Here is an 18,513-nt window from a genome sequence, read left to right on the forward strand (position 1 = left end):
AAATGTTCCAAGTTTATCGATGTAATCTATATTTAAACAGCCCCTCCTGATTACCCCCTCCTAATGCACATATAGCTCTCTGTCTGAGACACAGACAGTCTCACATCAGACACCAAGAGGGTATCTCCCAAAAACTGCCCTATGACCAACAAATAACTCTTCATGTCCCTGCATGAAATGGGCCTGTGAGGCCTGCAGATCATGTCTTCAAGGGAGCTCTTAGTGTCCATCACAAACGCAGGTGAAGAAAACTAGTTTCACTTTCCATATCAGCAAAGCAGATTTTGCTGATATCACTTAAGCAAATTAAGTAATAAAATATAGTTTTCTTTTTCTTTAATTGATTGATGGATTGAAGAATTTATTGCAGTTGCCTGCCAGCAAAATTAGATCTCTTTATACATATAATACACAAACATCACAATGGGGAAACAGGTCAGAACAGTTAGCACAAAGAACATAATGAAATGTATAACACAGAAGGTAATGGGGTAATGCATATAAAACGAACACTCTTCCTATTTTCAAGTTACAAAAAAGAGCTATAAGAATTATAAACCAATCAAACTATATAGAACCAACTAACATTTTGTTTATTAATCTGAATACCCTGAAATTTTATGATTTAGTTGAATATAAAATGGCACAGATAATGTATAAAGCACAAAATAACTTGCTTTGCCCCAGTACTCAGAAGCTGTTCAAAGTCAGAGAGAGTCAATATGACTTAAGGGGAACAGATTTCTTTAAAAAAAACAAGATAAGGACAAATATAAAGCAGAGATGTGTTTCTGTTAGAGGAGTTAACCTGTGGAATAGTTATGACAGCGATTTAAAAAGGTGTAATTCATTTTCCTTGTTTAAAAATATGTTTAAAAATAGAGTATTAGAAAAATATATAAATCAAGAATGAAAAGAGCAAAAAAAACAAAAGAAAAAAAACAAAAAAACCTCTTGATTCTTTTGCTTTGATGTAGTTACTTATCTAAGGTGGAAAGTTTTTTGGGGTTTTTTCTTGTTTGTTTTTGCTTTGTTTTATTATTTGCTTCGAGCCCTGTGTACAGGAGCTGCATGCAAAAAGATCTTTTGTTAAAAGGGTTGGTGTAATAAGCAAATGCTTCAGCCAAAACCTTTTGATTAGCCTTGTCTCATGCTTTCTTGCTTTGTGGTAGATCTTTGTTCTGTCTTCACTGAGATATTTGAATGCTAATCAATAAAATCAAATCAAACAAACAAGACTGTGTCACTAGGGATGGGTATCGTTTAGGTTTTATCCGATACCAGTACCAAACCAGTACTTTTGAAACGGTGCCGGTGCTTGAACCGGTGCTTAAAGAATGGAGAACACAAACTTTGTCCAAAAACCTCTCATGTTTAGCTGTTTTTTTGTAAAAAGACAAAGTACTCTTTCCAACACTATATACTAACTGAACAAATATACTAAGTGAACAGTTAGCATATCTCTGTATTTAATGACGCTAATCTGTTGCACATCCATTCAGACTCAGGCTTTCTGCATAGCCGGTTGATGCAAGTCCTTCCTTACTGTCCAACCTCACATGCACATCACATTCACTATAAGGATTTTCCTTTGCCATCACTCTCATTGCCAAGTCTCCCAGTAGTGCTGTCTACTTCCTTCTTTTTTAGCCTCTTCCTTTAAATACTTTACTTTCACCACCAAGTTTCCTTGCCTTCTCTCCTCTGTCCAGAGAATACAACAAACACCTTCTTGGCAGTTTCCGTCACCACTCCAGCTGTACTTTCCCAGCACACAACAACCTTGTTGTTTATTCCTGCATGACTTCACATTCTTAATAAGATGACAGGAGAATACAGTTACTTCAGTAAAATTATTAATATGACATTAAGATAATAGATTACAAGTAAGAAGCTGACATTTAAAATCCTAATTAAGTAAAAGTTTTTCATGATTATTATATTTATCTTTATTATTTTATACTTTATAAATATCATCAGCATAATACTTGGGAAAACTTTGAGTACTTTAGCAGCCTAGCAGAATTGTGACAGTGAGTAGAACTGAATATGAAGTAAAAATATGAGCCTTTTTATTGTAAATATTAACATAATATTTAATTATCTGTTAAACCAACCACATTTAATGAGCAACACATTCACAAAAAGATGAGCAGCCCAAGATGTCTTAAGGAAAATAACAGGAAAGGTTTTCCACATTTATTACATCTACTGACTTTTACATCACAATCAATTTACAGATCAAGGTCGATCTATGAAGGCACAAACACTTCACCTGCAGTCTGATTTGGACATTAAACAATGCGACTGACAAAATTGGAAACTTTTATTTTACTGCATATTGATTGAGGAAGCCATATCCTTCCACTGTTTACTAAAATATGTCTGCATTTTTCAGTGTAAGACACTTTTAGATGTTCAGAGTTAAGTGTCATGCCTGAGATACTCGCTCACAGATTTGCACTGAATTGTCAGCAGACTCTAAAGACCATCTGGGGAATCTGCTGCTGTTACCTACAACTAGCCAATCATGAAGGCAGTCCTCTCCTCAGGGACCTGCTATTGTGGCGCCTCTACTCAGGACCAGTTTAATATCAATTCAAATAGAGACCCTCGACATCTATCTAGGTTCAGAAGGAGGTTTTGATTTGGGACTCACAAAAGGAGCTGGCTTGAAAGTGAACAACTGGCACCTTCATTGGCTCAGTACAACTCATAAACACATACAATCACAGTCAACCAAATTGCACACTAATAGTGCTTTTTAAGGGTGAATAGATGGAAATCAAAACAAAATAAAATAAGACACTGAAACAAAAAGACTGACTGAATTGTCCTTTAAAGTTTGTTGAAACCCAAACAGGTGTACTGTAAGGGAAATGTCCCTGTGCAGAACCTATTACCTACTGCCCAGGAAGGACTAACAGTGCATCGGCTTATCTGAAATTCAAGGTAGGGCTTGAATCAGTTCTTCAGGCAATCCCCATAATCCGATCACATGGCTGGTCACACCATTTCACCATCATCCAGGATCTCTTTTGGACTGGGCTCAGTGGTTCTCCAGAATCCTCTCTAGCAGTTCAAAGAACAATCAACACAAATAGTGCACACCAATGAATTTCCATTGCATTTTGTGCTCATTAACCTCTTTTCCTCCAAAAGGATATTATCAAATATTATCCAAATACTTAAGAATCTACTTGGATTCCAAATGTATTAATAACAAATGGTATTTCTTTTAGCTTTAACAAGTAACCAGAGTTACAGTCACAAATTATTTTATCACAATTATGTCACAGTAAAGAACATAAGCAGCTTAAACAGTAATAACCACTGTTTACAATGAAAGTGACATTTATCAATCTTACATCTTAACAAGCAAATGCAACTTAATTTACAGTACAAACACTTGAAATGTGCTGTTTCTATTAAAACTGAACCATTTTAATACAGACAGAGCAAGTACTTATATTTGAATACCTCCCTGATTGTGATATGGCTTGGGGGGCAAATAGCAGCTAGCATCACACCTAGCATCGGCAGTAACATCAGTAGCTTAAAACGTTCAACACTTACACCACACTGTATGAACAACGAGACAAATAAAACGACACAAAGCTCCCGATTGTTTGTTTTCCAAAGGTTTCTGAGCTTAATCGGTTAGTAAAATAAGCTTAACAGGAAGCTAACGGAAGGATTTGACTCACCGGGAATTTCCAACACAAATAACTCGACTGATGTTATTCCCTTATTGGTCAGAGTTCGGGGCCTAATAAAACAGTAGTTTAATAGTATTGATATGTAAAAATAATTTGGTCTCATTAACTGGTTTGCAGCACCGCATACCGAGATATTTTCTGCCCGTGCTCACACACACTTGACCGTCATTTGAGGGAAACTCTCACAGGAAGAGACAGACACTGCTTCCTGCGCACGAGACGCAAGACTGCATTAAAGCGCCCCCTTGTGACAATAGTAGGCTATAGCTTTAGATGACAAAACGGGATTTTGTAGGCCTAAATTTCGCGCAGTTACACTGTGCTATCAAGTTGCTTGACCATTACACAACTTAAATTTAGTCCCAACTTATCACATATGATTAGGTGGTGTATTTGTGAATCAATACAAGTTTGTGACATGTTCTTTTAAACGACTCAACCTAATAAATTAACAAGACACTGTGCTACATCGAGAAATATAGAAACCAGGATATTATTATTATTATTATTATTATTGCTGCTCAACAGTAGCCGGGGGTGGAGCTTAGCAAATGCGTCAGACGCATTTAGAATGCGTTTTGTTCAAATGAATGTTGTCATAGCATCTATGGAAACAAACACATTTTGAAGAATGCTGGCAGAGCTGGTACATGCACTTTGGATTACAGAGGAGAAAAAGAGAGGAGAGGAAAGAAAAAAAGATTATTTTTTAAGGTAAGGACCGCTCGACAAGTGACATTTGCTAAAGTGGAATTATTAAGGGGACATGCAGTGTTCACGTCAATGTTAAACTTTTCTAAACACAGTGTGGAGGGGCTCGGAGTGGGTAATCTGGTGCGCGTGCGAGAGGTGGTCCGGATTGAGTGGTGGCTGGTTGTGGTGCCTTCTCGCGCGCGTGTAAAGAGGCTCTGGGTGGCGTAATCTTGTGTGCATGGGAGAGGTGGTCCGGATTGAGTGGTGGCTGGGTGTGGCACCCTCTCGCGCGCGTGCAAGAGGGGCTCTGGGTGGCGTAATCTTGCGTGCATGCGAGAGGTGGTCCGGATTGAGTGGTGGCTGGGTGTGGCACCCTCTCGCGCGCGTGCAAGAGGGGCTCTGGGTGGCGTAATCTTGCGTGCATGCGAGAGGTGGTCCGGATTGAGTGGTGGCTGGGTGTGGCACCCTCTCGCGCGCGTGCAAGAGGGCTCTGGGTGGCGTAATCTTGTGTGCATGCGAGAGGTGGTCCGGATTGAGTGGTGGCTGGGTGTGGCACCCTCTCGCACGCGCAGGAGGGGCTCGGAGTGGGTAATCTCGTATGCCTGCGAGGATGAGCTTGAATTGTATATGATGGCGTGGGAGCAGGGCCATTTCGCGCATACGTTCCTGAGTGCGCATGCGAGAGGTGTCCTGGATTGAGTGGTGGCTGGGTGTGGCACCCTCTCGCGCGCGTGCAAGAGGGCTCTGGGTGGCGTAATCTTGCGTGCATGCGAGAGGTGGTCCGGATTGAGTGGTGGCTGGGTGTGGCACCCTCTCGCGCGCGTGCAAGAGGGCTCTGGGTGGCGTAATCTTGCGTGCATGCGAGAGGTGGTCCGGATTGAGTGGTGGCTGGGTGTGGCACCCTCTCGCGCGCGTGCAAGAGGGGCTCTGGGTGGCGTAATCTTGCGTGCATGCGAGAGGTGGTCCGGATTGAGTGGTGGCTGGGTGTGGCACCCTCTCGCGCGCGTGCAAGAGGGCTCTGGGTGGCGTAATCTTGCGTGCATGCGAGAGGTGGTCCGGATTGAGTGGTGGCTGGGTGTGGCACCCTCTCGCGCGCGTGCAAGAGGGCTCTGGGTGGCGTAATCTTGCGTGCATGCGAGAGGTGGTCCGGATTGAGTGGTGGCTGGGTGTGGCACCCTCTCGCGCGCGTGCAAGAGGGCTCTGGGTGGCGTAATCTTGCGTGCATGCGAGAGGTGGTCCGGATTGAGTGGTGGCTGGGTGTGGCACCCTCTCGCGCGCGTGCAAGAGGGCTCTGGGTGGCGTAATCTTGCGTGCATGCGAGAGGTGGTCCGGATTGAGTGGTGGCTGGGTGTGGCACCCTCTCGCGCGCGTGCAAGAGGGGCTCTGGGTGGCGTAATCTTGCGTGCATGCGAGAGGTGGTCCGGATTGAGTGGTGGCTGGGTGTGGCACCCTCTCGCGCGCGTGCAAGAGGGCTCTGGGTGGCGTAATCTTGCGTGCATGCGAGAGGTGGTCCGGATTGAGTGGTGGCTGGGTGTGGCACCCTCTCGCGCGCGTGCAAGAGGGCTCTGGGTGGCGTAATCTTGCGTGCATGCGAGAGGTGGTCCGGATTGAGTGGTGGCTGGGTGTGGCACCCTCTCGCGCGCGTGCAAGAGGGCTCTGGGTGGCGTAATCTTGCGTGCATGCGAGAGGTGGTCCGGATTGAGTGGTGGCTGGGTGTGGCACCCTCTCGCGCGCGTGCAAGAGGGCTCTGGGTGGCGTAATCTTGCGTGCATGCGAGAGGTGGTCCGGATTGAGTGGTGGCTGGGTGTGGCACCCTCTCGCGCGCGTGCAAGAGGGCTCTGGGTGGCGTAATCTTGCGTGCATGCGAGAGGTGGTCCGGATTGAGTGGTGGCTGGGTGTGGCACCCTCTCGCGCGCGTGCAAGAGGGCTCTGGGTGGCGTAATCTTGCGTGCATGCGAGAGGTGGTCCGGATTGAGTGGTGGCTGGGTGTGGCACCCTCTCGCGCGCGTGCAAGAGGGGCTCTGGGTGGCGTAATCTTGCGTGCATGCGAGAGGTGGTCCGGATTGAGTGGTGGCTGGGTGTGGCACCCTCTCGCGCGCGTGCAAGAGGGGCTCTGGGTGGCGTAATCTTGCGTGCATGCGAGAGGTGGTCCGGATTGAGTGGTGGCTGGGTGTGGCACCCTCTCGCGCGCGTGCAAGAGGGGCTCTGGGTGGCGTAATCTTGCGTGCATGCGAGAGGTGGTCCGGATTGAGTGGTGGCTGGGTGTGGCACCCTCTCGCGCGCGTGCAAGAGGGCTCTGGGTGGCGTAATCTTGTGTGCATGCGAGAGGTGGTCCGGATTGAGTGGTGGCTGGGTGTGGCACCCTCTCGCACGCGCAGGAGGGGCTCGGAGTGGGTAATCTCGTATGCCTGCGAGGATGAGCTTGAATTGTATATGATGGCGTGGGAGCAGGGCCCTTTCGCGCATACGTTCCTGAGTGCGCATGCGAGAGGTGTCCTGGATTGAGTGGTGGCTGGGTGTGGCACCCTCTCGCGCGCGTGCAAGAGGGCTCTGGGTGGCGTAATCTTGCGTGCATGCGAGAGGTGGTCCGGATTGAGTGGTGGCTGGGTGTGGCACCCTCTCGCGCGCGTGCAAGAGGGCTCTGGGTGGCGTAATCTTGCGTGCATGCGAGAGGTGGTCCGGATTGAGTGGTGGCTGGGTGTGGCACCCTCTCGCACGTGTGCAAGAGGGGCTCTGGGTGGCGTAATCTTGCGTGCATGCGAGAGGTGGTCCGGATTGAGTGGTGGCTGGGTGTGGCACCCTCTCGCGCGCGTGCAAGAGGGCTCTGGGTGGCGTAATCTTGCGTGCATGCGAGAGGTGGTCCGGATTGAGTGGTGGCTGGGTGTGGCACCCTCTCGCGCGCGTGCAAGAGGGCTCTGGGTGGCGTAATCTTGCGTGCATGCGAGAGGTGGTCCGGATTGAGTGGTGGCTGGGTGTGGCACCCTCTCGCGCGCGTGCAAGAGGGCTCTGGGTGGCGTAATCTTGCGTGCATGCGAGAGGTGGTCCGAATTGAGTGGTGGCTGGGTGTGGCACCCTCTCGCGCGCGTGCAAGAGGGGCTCTGGGTGGCGTAATCTTGCGTGCATGCGAGAGGTGGTCCGAATTGAGTGGTGGCTGGGTGTGGCACCCTCTCGCGCGCGTGCAAGAGGGCTCTGGGTGGCGTAATCTTGCGTGCATGCGAGAGGTGGTCCGGATTGAGTGGTGGCTGGGTGTGGCACCCTCTCGCGCGCGTGCAAGAGGGCTCTGGGTGGCGTAATCTTGCGTGCATGCGAGAGGTGGTCCGGATTGAGTGGTGGCTGGGTGTGGCACCCTCTCGCGCGCGTGCAAGAGGGCTCTGGGTGGCGTAATCTTGCGTGCATGCGAGAGGTGGTCCGGATTGAGTGGTGGCTGGGTGTGGCACCCTCTCGCGCGCGTGCAAGAGGGGCTCTGGGTGGCGTAATCTTGCGTGCATGCGAGAGGTGGTCCGAATTGAGTGGTGGCTGGGTGTGGCACCCTCTCGCGCGCGTGCAAGAGGGCTCTGGGTGGCGTAATCTTGCGTGCATGCGAGAGGTGGTCCGGATTGAGTGGTGGCTGGGTGTGGCACCCTCTCGCGCGCGTGCAAGAGGGCTCTGGGTGGCGTAATCTTGCGTGCATGCGAGAGGTGGTCCGGATTGAGTGGTGGCTGGGTGTGGCACCCTCTCGCGCGCGTGCAAGAGGGCTCTGGGTGGCGTAATCTTGCGTGCATGCGAGAGGTGGTCCGGATTGAGTGGTGGCTGGGTGTGGCACCCTCTCGCGCGCGTGCAAGAGGGCTCTGGGTGGCGTAATCTTGCGTGCATGCGAGAGGTGGTCCGGATTGAGTGGTGGCTGGGTGTGGCACCCTCTCGCGCGCGTGCAAGAGGGCTCTGGGTGGCGTAATCTTGCGTGCATGCGAGAGGTGGTCCGGATTGAGTGGTGGCTGGGTGTGGCACCCTCTCGCGCGCGTGCAAGAGGGCTCTGGGTGGCGTAATCTTGCGTGCATGCGAGAGGTGGTCCGGATTGAGTGGTGGCTGGGTGTGGCACCCTCTCGCGCGCGTGCAAGAGGGCTCTGGGTGGCGTAATCTTGCGTGCATGCGAGAGGTGGTCCGGATTGAGTGGTGGCTGGGTGTGGCACCCTCTCGCATGCGCAGGAGGGGCTCAGAGTGGGTAATCTTGTGCACCTGGATTTTATGTGGGAGCAGCGCCCTTTCGCACATTAGCGAGAGGGCGCTGCTCCCACGCGTTTTTCCTGTCCCTGCAGGAGCAACAGGACCTGCCGGACGAGCATGAGCAGCATTCTTCACCTGATGGAAGAGACAGGAGCAGCAGCCATCATTAATAAATGCAACATCATATCAAAATAATAAAATCAATCAGTGTCATTCATAAAGTTGAAGTTGTGTCACTTCAGTCTTCAGCACTTCCTCAAAACATGAAGAAATCCTTTCTCCTTACAAATATCTCTGCCTAAAGGTTTTATGACAACATGATTCTTTGATTAAAATTCATTGTTTACGTTTATTGGTAAATATTGACCCTTGAACCACATCTTCACACTTCAACAACACTGATACACACTGTGAATGTGTATGCCAGTGTTGGTGGTCATCTCAAGTTCACTGTACAGATAAATCCTGTGAGTCTTTGGCACACCTTTGCCTTCATTGAACGTCTTCTTCCTTTTGATCAACTGATGGTCAAGCGTGTGGTGTTCCTGTGGATAACCAATCCTCCTGACATCACCACCGCGTTGCTTTTATAGGAAAATATGTGAAAGGAAAAATGACACAACAGCAACAAAGACAAAACAATGTTTACAATTATCCATCCATCCATTCGCTTCCGCTTATCCTTTTCAGGGTCGCGGGGGGCGCTGGAGCCTATCCCAGCTGTCACAGGGCGAAAGGCGGGGTACACCCTCGACAGGTCGCCAGTCTGTCGCAGGGCCAACACACAGGGACAGACAACCATTCACACTCACTCGCACATTCACACCTAGTGGCAATTTGGATTATCCAATTAACCTATCCCCACAAGCTGCATGTCTTTGGACGGTGGGAGGAAGCCAGAGTACCCGGAGAGAACCCACACAAACACGGGGAGAACATGCAAACTCCACACAGAAAGACCCCGGCCTGATGGTGGAATTGAACTCAGGACCTTCTTGCTGTGCGGCAACAGTGCTAACCACCATGCCACCGTGCCGCCTCTGTTTACAATTAAATACATGAAATACTTTTAGGTTCATGGTCATTCAGTTGGCCAAAGAACCCATCTACTTATACAAAAATCCAAGAGCAACACAATGTTTGGAGTAAAGCACTTTTAAGCGGTGGTTAAATATACAAATAGATTAGTAAATAGTGACAAAGTAAATTTATGTTCATGTGTGTGTGTCAGTGTAATTCAATGTAGTCTGATATTTTCAACAAACTTCAGTGCTCTTTGAAAATTCCCCAAAGTATGCTTGTCATGGTCCCCGTGTCTCTCTGGCTGGCTCAAGCTGGCGACAGGTTTTTCTCTCTCTCTCTCTCGCTCCTGTCTGCCTGGGCGGAGCTCGTTACGGGCTCTTGCTCTTGGCCCACGCACCTGTGTGATTGTCACCACCTGCTGCTGGATCTGGCTGATTCTCTCAGTTGCTATTTAATGATTAAATAGCATTGATTTAACTGTACATATCTATAGCACTGAGATGTTCCCCGTTGTAAATAAACTGTCTTCTTTTGTTTGCAAAGAACTCTGTCGAGTCCGTATGGTAGCCATGACAGTGTTGTTCAGAAGAAAAAGGAAAAGATGAAATCTCTACATGGGCCAAATCTGAGTCAGGCTAGTTTGTTTATTAAGGATGTTCTTTGTTTCATACAGTAAAACAAAAACAGTTTATTATGCTTTATTTAGTGAGGAGGCAAAGATTTGGGTTTATGTTTAAAGGAGAAAAACGTTGCTAAAGTGAAGTAAAACAGGCTGATAATCAAATAAAGACACAGTGCGGAAACGGAACATGATAAATGTCAGTGTTACACATTTAAAATATACCACCATTCGTCTGTGTTTAAGTATCCTAATATCTTAGACCGTATTTAAATTCACTGAGATATTAAATGAAAACGATCCAGCACTTACGTACAGATATTTTTCACTCTAGCAGACACTTGTGTTAAACAGATCCTTTAATTTTAGTACAGGTTCTGTAATGTAAGTACAGAAAATTAAAAAGTAGCTCTTCTGATGACATTTCTGGGGTCTCCTCCTCCTGTGTGACCAAACATAACATGTATCAGCTGCTCACTATCATAGATGGTGTCCAGAAACAATAGGGACTTTCTAAATAACTGCCAAACTTTCTGTGGAAATCCTTTTCTTGGTGTGTCTGCGTGTGTATGAGACAAAGAGACAGTTAGAATCCATATTAATTTTATGTGAAATTAAATATTAAATTGAGTGTTTAGAGCAGTCTGAAGCCTCGGTATTTAGCTTAAAGGAAATACTTGTACAGACACAGACCTTTTATTTTTTTAGTGTGTGGCTAAAACACAGCTGACCACTTTTGCTACACTTGCTGAGAGACTGAAATCGTTATTAATCAGGAAGCCTCCATCCCCCACAGTGATTTCTACTTCTGCTTCCAGGATAAAGCAGTGTAATCCAGGCCTGTCAGAGGAGCACAGGGGACCAGGAAAGGCGTGTTTATCTGTCAGACAGAAACAGGAAGCAACGAGGAGCAGTGCCACAGTTCAAGGCGATAGAGGCGGTTTCATTTTCTTATAGCATTTAAACTCGGCACACACCTGCACAAAGACAGGAAGACAGGTAAACTAGCTTTCTGCTTTCTTCTTATCTTGCTCTCACAGCAGGTCTTTTCCCATTTGATGACTCTGTGAAGAAACAAGTTTAAACATTTACAGAAAAGCTGCACTTCCTGCCGTGTAGTGATTCTGTTGTGTGTACGTCAGGAAGTGTGCGTACTCCAGGGTCGTTTTTTCTTGTTCTTTGATTTTGTTTAAACTGAACCCTCAGTGAGAATTTGAGGGAAATCTTCTCTGAGTGTCTGCTGCAGCACAGTTTTAACTCTTTCACAGAGGAAGAATGAGGGGGGAGTACATCAAAGTGTTGGACACCTGTTACTTTCAGATTTCTGTTTGAGACTGGATCAGTTTAAGCATAAACATCACGGTTCAGGTAAACAAAAATCATTGGGTATTGTGTAAGAGCGGTCAAAACAGAGAAGTTAGAGAAATCCAGAGGGACTATATTTGCAGGCGCGTCTGTGGTTAAGTCTGAAAAAGTCTAAATTATTTCAGCTCTTCAATAGTTTTCATTAGCCATTTTTAAAATGATGGTTGGTTTCTTCATTTCAATTTAGTTTTAATTCATTCCAGACTCTGGAAATCGATGCATCACGTTTCTCTACAAAAACGATACTAATGCTTAAGGAAAAGAGCTATGATTCTAGATCGAAGTTAGACCTGTTTGATTTTTTCTTGTTACTTCAACTCATTAAAAATAAATAATATTGTACTCAGATTTTTTTTTTCAGTTTCAGTTTATTCTGTATAAACTGTCCATCCTCTCATTCTCTTTAGCTTGTCATGGACTTTGTAGATCCCATCCTGTCCATCGCCTCACAGATCTATGACCTGGTTGAGAATGTGAAGGCCAATAAAAAGCGCTGCCGACGTGTTTGTAACCGAGTCAAAGCCTTGGAGGAGCTGGTGAAGTCCATCAAACAGACGCCTCCAGGGGTAGAGAAACCTCTGAGAGAACTGTCCGTCACGCTTCAATCAGCACAGGAACTTATCAGAAAATATGCCTCAGCCAATTTGGTGGAGCGCATCCTAAACTCCAGCAACCATGGAGACGAGTTCAACAGTGTGAACGAACGGCTCAACGATGCCTTCCAGGTGCTGTCTGGAGCTTTGCAGGTGGAGCAGGGGAACATGCTGTATGAGGTATTTAAACAGACGACCAGAGAGAAAGAAGATCAGTTGGATGGGAGGGAGGACGACGCAGAACTGAAGACATGTGAGGGGAAACTGATTATGGATTTGCTTTTGTAGAGAGATTTGAGCAGAAACAATTAACTACTTGGTCTCAAATGTGATACTTGTCCATTGTTATGCAGGGATGAGTGGACCAAGAGAGCAGGATCTTTACCAGAAAGTTTCCTAATTTTGTTTACAGCTAACAAGTGTGTGTCTATGAAGAGGACTGAAAGTCAGACCCACAATCTTAAAATGAGTTCTTGAGTGAATTGGGAGCCAGTGCAGCTGGAGCAGCAACAGATTTGGTCAGAAGCCTTTCAGCAGAGATCTGAACAACCTGCAGACAATCCAGGGAGCTTTTGCTTAGACAAGTAAACAGTGAATTACAATAATCCAAACGTGATGAAATAAGTGCATTACTAACATTTCCCCATTCTAGAGTGATATAATGGGACTTAACATTGCAATATTTCTTACGTGATATAAACAAGAGTGAACCAAAGATTTATAAAGAGAGCCGGGGATTTATAATTACTAATAATTAAATGCAGAGAGGTGTATAAACATTTAGTGAGTGAAAAAAAGTGACTGAAGAAGAAACACTCACTGCATCATGGGAATCTCCCAGCAGTCCACACCTATTGCAGAATAACTAAGGGAGGATTCAGGGTCACCTGGTCCAGCCCTAACTATATGCTTTAGCAAAAAGGAAAGTTTGAAGCCTAATCTTAAAAGTAGAGATAGTGTCTGTCTCCCGAATCCAAACTGGAAGCTGGTTCCACAGAAGAGGGGCCTGAAAACTGAAGGCTCTGCCTCCCATTCTACTTTTAAATACTCTAGGAACAACAAGTAGGCCTGCAGTGTGAGAGTGAAGTGCTCTAATAGGGTGATATGGTACTACAAAGGTTCCTTGGAGCGTCTGCAGATCGTTCAGAATGCTGCAGCAAGACTTCTGACGAAAGTTTCTAAATATTCACATATAACACCGTTGCTTAAGCAGTTACATTGGCTTCCTGTCGAATCTAGAGTCCATTTTAAGATTTTGGTTTTAACTTTTAAGGCTCTTCGACAACAAGCACCACCATATATTATTGAACTTTTGCAGCCCTATGCCCCTAGTAGGTCTCTGAGGTCGAGTAGTCAGGGCCTACTTGTCATTCAGTATACGAGACTGAAAACTAGGGGTGATAGAGCTTTTGCTACTGTGGCCGCTCGACTTTGGAACTCCCTTCCTCAGGACCTACGATCCGTTGATTCATTGATTACTTTTAAAAAACAGCTAAAAACTTATCTTTTTAAAATTGCTTTTTGTTAACTTTGTTTGTTTTTTGTCTTTTAATCTGTTATATCTGTAAAGCACTTTGTGATGTCTATCTAGAAATGTGCTATATAAATAAAATTTTACTTTACTTTACTTACTTACAAGGTCATTAAGAGAAGATGGGGCCTGATTATTTAAGACCTTGTATGTGAGGAGCAGGATTTTGAATTCTGGATTTAACAGGAAGCCAATGAAGGGAAGCCAAAACAGGAGAAATCTGCTCTCTCTTTCTAGTCCCTGTCAGGACTAAAAAGTCCAGCCTGGAAGTAATAAATGCATGAAGTAGTTTTTCAGCGTCACTCTGAGACAGGATATTTCTCATTTTAGAGATGTTGCACAAATGGAAGAAAGCAGTCTTACATATTTGTTTAATGTGTGCGTTGAAGGACATGTCCTGGTAAAAAGTGACTCCAAGGTTCCTCACAGTGTTACTGGAGGCCAAGGTAATGCCATCCAGAGTAAGAATCTGTTTAGATACCATATTTCTAAGACTTTCTGGGCCGAGTAAAATAACCTCAGTTTTATCTGAAATCAGAGGCAACAAATTAGAGGTCATCTATAATTAACCTTACTGTGTGAAGAAGAACTTATATGAACAAAGTTGAGGCTTTTAGATAGTTATAATTCAAATTGGCATGTGTCAGGTATACTGCATTTGTCCAAAACGGCTGTAAGCTGCTTAGCTACAGCCTTTTTATAAAATCTTAGCAATAAACTGTAATTTTGAGATTGGTCTTTATCTGCCAAGAAGTGAAGGACCAAGCTTGTTTGTTTTGGGTTTTTTTTTTTTATCTGTGGATGACAGCATTCTTAAAATAAGGAGGGATTTGGCCAGAGAGCAGTGAGGTGCTGATTATAGTGAGCACTCAGGGACCACTAGCCTGAAAGACATTTTTCAACAAAGACACAGATAAAATGTTGAGAACAGGAAGTTGTTTTTTTTCTTTCAAGAAAAAACATTTTCACAATATTTGAGGTAAAGCAGGAGTAACGATATCAGTAATGTTGTCAAATTAGATCCTAGAGTTTGGATGGGGAATCAGAGTATGGCTTTCTCTGTTTGCTCTTCAGTGCTCCTGGACTACATGAAGGATCAGCAAGAGAAAACCAACACCATGCTGAAACAGTTTGAGCATCTTAAAGTCAACGTGGAAAAAGTCGTGGAGATGTGTGAGTGCAGCACATATAGAGTTTCATTATGGATAAAAACAACTAAATCTGAAAAAACAAAAGCCCACCTGACCCCGTCAAAATCAGATGAATTTCTCATCTACAGACCATTGGAGTATATAGGGATGGGTCAGCCTCATAGGGTAACGTGAATTTATTTATTTAAAAGGGACAGCGCAGTTTAACATAGTTCAAGTGCAAGCCATGAAACTGATGTGCCGCACAGGTTTATAGCTACTGCTAATTTTCAACAATTGTCCCTTGTTGGGCTTACAATCTAAATAGATACATTTTACAATAAAACATACATTTTCATAAAACCAAACTACATCATAAATACAATTACAGTTACTCGACAATAATTTTAAATAAAATTAAAATCATTAGTTAAAATGACTACATCTTTGATTTCCCTTTAACCTTCAATGTAAAAGATCTAATGTCTGTAATCAATTTGATATCGGTTGGAAGTGTGCTCCACAGATGGCGAGCCTTTATAGAAAAAGCTGACTGACCGAATGTAGATCTGCGATATAATATCTTGCAGTTGCCGTTCACCTTACTCCTAGTAATACGAATACTTATGAAGTATTTAATTTACTTCATAAGTAAATTAAATATTCAGATGAAAAAGCCATTTAAGCTCTTTTAAAAGGAGTGATTAAAAACTTTACATCCATGTCACAAATTAACAACTTGTCCTGTATTCAGGACAATTTTTCCATAACTAACTTTGGCCATTGGGCTCTATCAGTGTCTGACTAAACTGCAGCAGTTTAATGTCTGTGATGCAGACAAACAAAAACAACGACTGGGAATCTGGATTTTTAATCACTGGAGGAAACTCCCAAAAGGCTCATACCACCATGAATTTGGGCAAACAAAACAAACAAACTGCTGAACTGTGAATGGTTTATGTTTTGGTTTTTTTGCCTGTTTTACCTTTTTATTATTTGTTATGTGTAGCACTTTGTGAATCTGTCTAGAAAGGTGCTACATAAATTTAAAAAAATGTATTATTTATATAATTTACTGACAAGTTTTTTTTTCTTCTTTTTACAGTGAATAAGCCCAGCATCACTAGTGTGGACATCCGAATGATTAAACCACAGGAGCTAAAGTACAAACATCCCAAAAAGCCCTTCATGGAAACAGCAACCTCAGAGGTCTACAAAGGAGAATATCGTGGATTCACAGTTGCCATCAAGAGATATATCGACCCTGTGAACACCAACCTAGGGTCTGTGCCACAGTCCAGCTGCATACTGAGAAAAAAAATTATTTTTTTTTATACATAAAATAAGCAGTTCTATATAGTCAGAAGCCACCAATGAACTTAAATTCATTTGCAGACTTTGTTTATTCAGAAATACATTAAAATATTGGCTAGAAGAGAAATCTGTCTCCTAGAAACAAGGATTAAAGAATAATTTGATATGAAGGAGTTTAAACTAAACTTAAATTTGAGCTCAAACATTAGAATACTGTTTACGTGTATTTACATCGGTATGTATTCATTGTCACCATAAAGGGTTGTTTTTTTTTTACCATTTGCAGAAAGGTGCAGTCCATTTTCAACAAAGAAGTCGACACCATGAAGAGATTTGAGTCGCCCAACATCCTGCGAATGTTTGGTATCAGTATCCTGGGTGAGAATGGTGAGTTGAATGTAGCCTGTCAGTAACGTTGCAGACAGACAGAGGTGGTAAAACTTAGAGTCTGCAATGCAAAAGTCTTTACTTTGTCCCAGCTGATGTTTGGGAATATATGGTCTCATACAAATGTTCTTATTGAAGGATTCTGGTGGCATCCTCTAGGTCATTTGGTGCCAGCAGGTACCCATGTCATTGCTATCTGTCAGAGCTGATGAGTCTCCTGCAGGGAACAGTGCCATGGAGTTTGCACAAGCACTTTGTAACAAAACCACAGCAGACCCGATGATGTTTGCGTGCTTTTTAGCATTAACTTTATTTACACAGTCGGTCACTGTTTGCAGGAACCTGAGGTGAAGAGACAACTATCTGACAAGGACTCAGGGAGAAGACGCAGACTATATACAGGAACAGGGATAATAAGGCATTCATAAACTCAATCAAGACATTGTGCTTGTTTGACAGAGCATATGATAAAGACTGAATCGTTCTTGTGGTCCTGTATCTGTTTAAAAAAACAACAACAAGAGACAAGGAACAATTGGACCGTCCAATTTCCTAACATGCCACAGTTCCTTGTAGCATGTTAAGACATTGGACAGTCAGTGGCTATACTAAAGTTATCTTATGTTATAATGTTTTTATTATAGCATGCTGATGTCAGTTTTCATGTCCCCGTATATTGTTGTGATATCTGGGTAAGGTAAAGTTTTTACTGATTTTTGCATTTGGTGTGGCCTTGACCCGATTTTCATCTAAACAAATAGACAGACAGGCAAACAAATAAGGAAATAAGCAAATGGGAATGATTACATACCCCCTCCCTTTTGGGGGAGAACAAAAAAGAGAAGTAAAAACAAAGAAAGTCACATGAGAAGCTACAGTCCCCTTAAAAAACAAGTTTTCACAGAACTCTGTGCAGTCCTATAAAGACTTTCTGTAAAAATAAAACAGGAAGTAAAACAGGAAGTAAAATGAAGTAATTTTTCAAAATTATGAAGGAAGTGAAAATTAGAGATTACAACAAAAGATGGGGAAAAGTTTGCTATGAACTTGTAATAACTTGTCCTTGTGACTACCTGTAGGACCCAACCCTCAGTTCTTCATCATCATGGAGTACTGCGAGAAAGGAAGTCTTCGTCAGGTTCTGGACTCTGACTGCAGGCTGTCCTGGATCAGGAAAGCTCGTATGTGTTTCGATGCAGCACAAGGACTCTATCGGTCAGTGTTTCTGCTTTATTGACAAATTATTATATTATAAATAATTATTATAATTGCTTTTTTTTTTAATCTTAGAAAGCACATTTAAAAAACTCCAAACCAAACAGCAGGTGAGTCGCTGAGCCTGAGATGAGAATGTGTAGTTTATCCACTAATGTTTTTAACTGTCATATTTTAGACTACACAATACAGAAGAAAAATCTAAGGTGCACGGGTGCATCAACAGCAGCAAGTTCTTGGTGGCTGAAGGCTACACCGTCAAGGTACTGAGGGCAGTGCATGCTGGGATTCCTTGCAGTCCAAATTGAACAGCAGCAGCACTGATGATGTTGTTGTTCTTTTTAGCTCGGAGGTTTTGAGCTGGCAAAAACAGAGACATCTCTGAAAAAGGTGAAGAAATCTACCAATGACGACGCAATCAGGTCCCTGTGCTACTACTCTCCCGAGAGGCTCAACAACATCAACCATCCTTACAGCAAAGAGTGTGAGATGTACAGGTGAGCACCAGCCTGGGATATACTTCCACTCACACCAGCATTAAATGAGTTTTTGTTCAGCTGAAATGATGTGAAAAAGTTTTAGCACACTTACTGATTTATTATTTTTTGAATATTTGTCACGATGGCATGTTTAAATTTTTATATTAGACAAAGATAAGTTGAGCAAATCCAAAATGGTGTTTAAGTATGTCACGGTCTTGGTTACGAATGACGGAAGAAGGGAG

At 44.1% G+C, this 18,513-nt stretch overlaps 1 protein-coding gene and 1 long non-coding RNA gene across 4 annotated transcripts in view; one reads left to right on the top strand and one right to left on the bottom strand.

The window, feature by feature from the left end:
- Window positions 1–18,513, top strand: part of LOC120743364 (mixed lineage kinase domain-like protein) — a 33,143-nt gene that overhangs the window by 11,066 nt on the left and 3,564 nt on the right. Inside the window, exons 3-10 of one of the 2 annotated variants that reach the window (XM_040046996.1) lie at window positions 11,073–11,253; window positions 12,027–12,465; window positions 14,818–14,916; window positions 15,979–16,156; window positions 16,474–16,574; window positions 17,654–17,789; window positions 17,968–18,052; window positions 18,135–18,286. In XM_040046996.1, coding sequence (XP_039902930.1) covers window positions 12,033–12,465; window positions 14,818–14,916; window positions 15,979–16,156; window positions 16,474–16,574; window positions 17,654–17,789; window positions 17,968–18,052; window positions 18,135–18,286 — 1,184 coding nt within the window. In that variant the 5' untranslated portion in view covers window positions 11,073–11,253; window positions 12,027–12,032. The remainder of the gene's footprint in view (window positions 1–11,072; window positions 11,254–12,026; window positions 12,466–14,817; window positions 14,917–15,978; window positions 16,157–16,473; window positions 16,575–17,653; window positions 17,790–17,967; window positions 18,053–18,134; window positions 18,287–18,513) is intronic. The other variant, XM_040046997.1, reaches the window with a different exon arrangement.
- LOC120743365 lies at window positions 1,649–3,982 on the bottom strand. Of its 2 annotated transcripts, XR_005698166.1 has the most exons (3): window positions 3,847–3,957; window positions 3,708–3,769; window positions 1,649–3,072 (listed from the first exon to the last, which is right to left on the bottom strand). It is a non-coding gene; the product is annotated as an uncharacterized LOC120743365 (long non-coding RNA). The 2 variants fall into 2 exon arrangements; XR_005698165.1 differs by having other exon boundaries at window positions 3,708–3,982.

The sequence above is a fragment of the Simochromis diagramma genome, unplaced genomic scaffold (assembly GCF_900408965.1).
Source record: "Simochromis diagramma unplaced genomic scaffold, fSimDia1.1 OVJJ01000106.1, whole genome shotgun sequence".
In the NCBI taxonomy this organism is placed as follows: Eukaryota; Metazoa; Chordata; class Actinopteri; order Cichliformes; family Cichlidae; genus Simochromis; species Simochromis diagramma.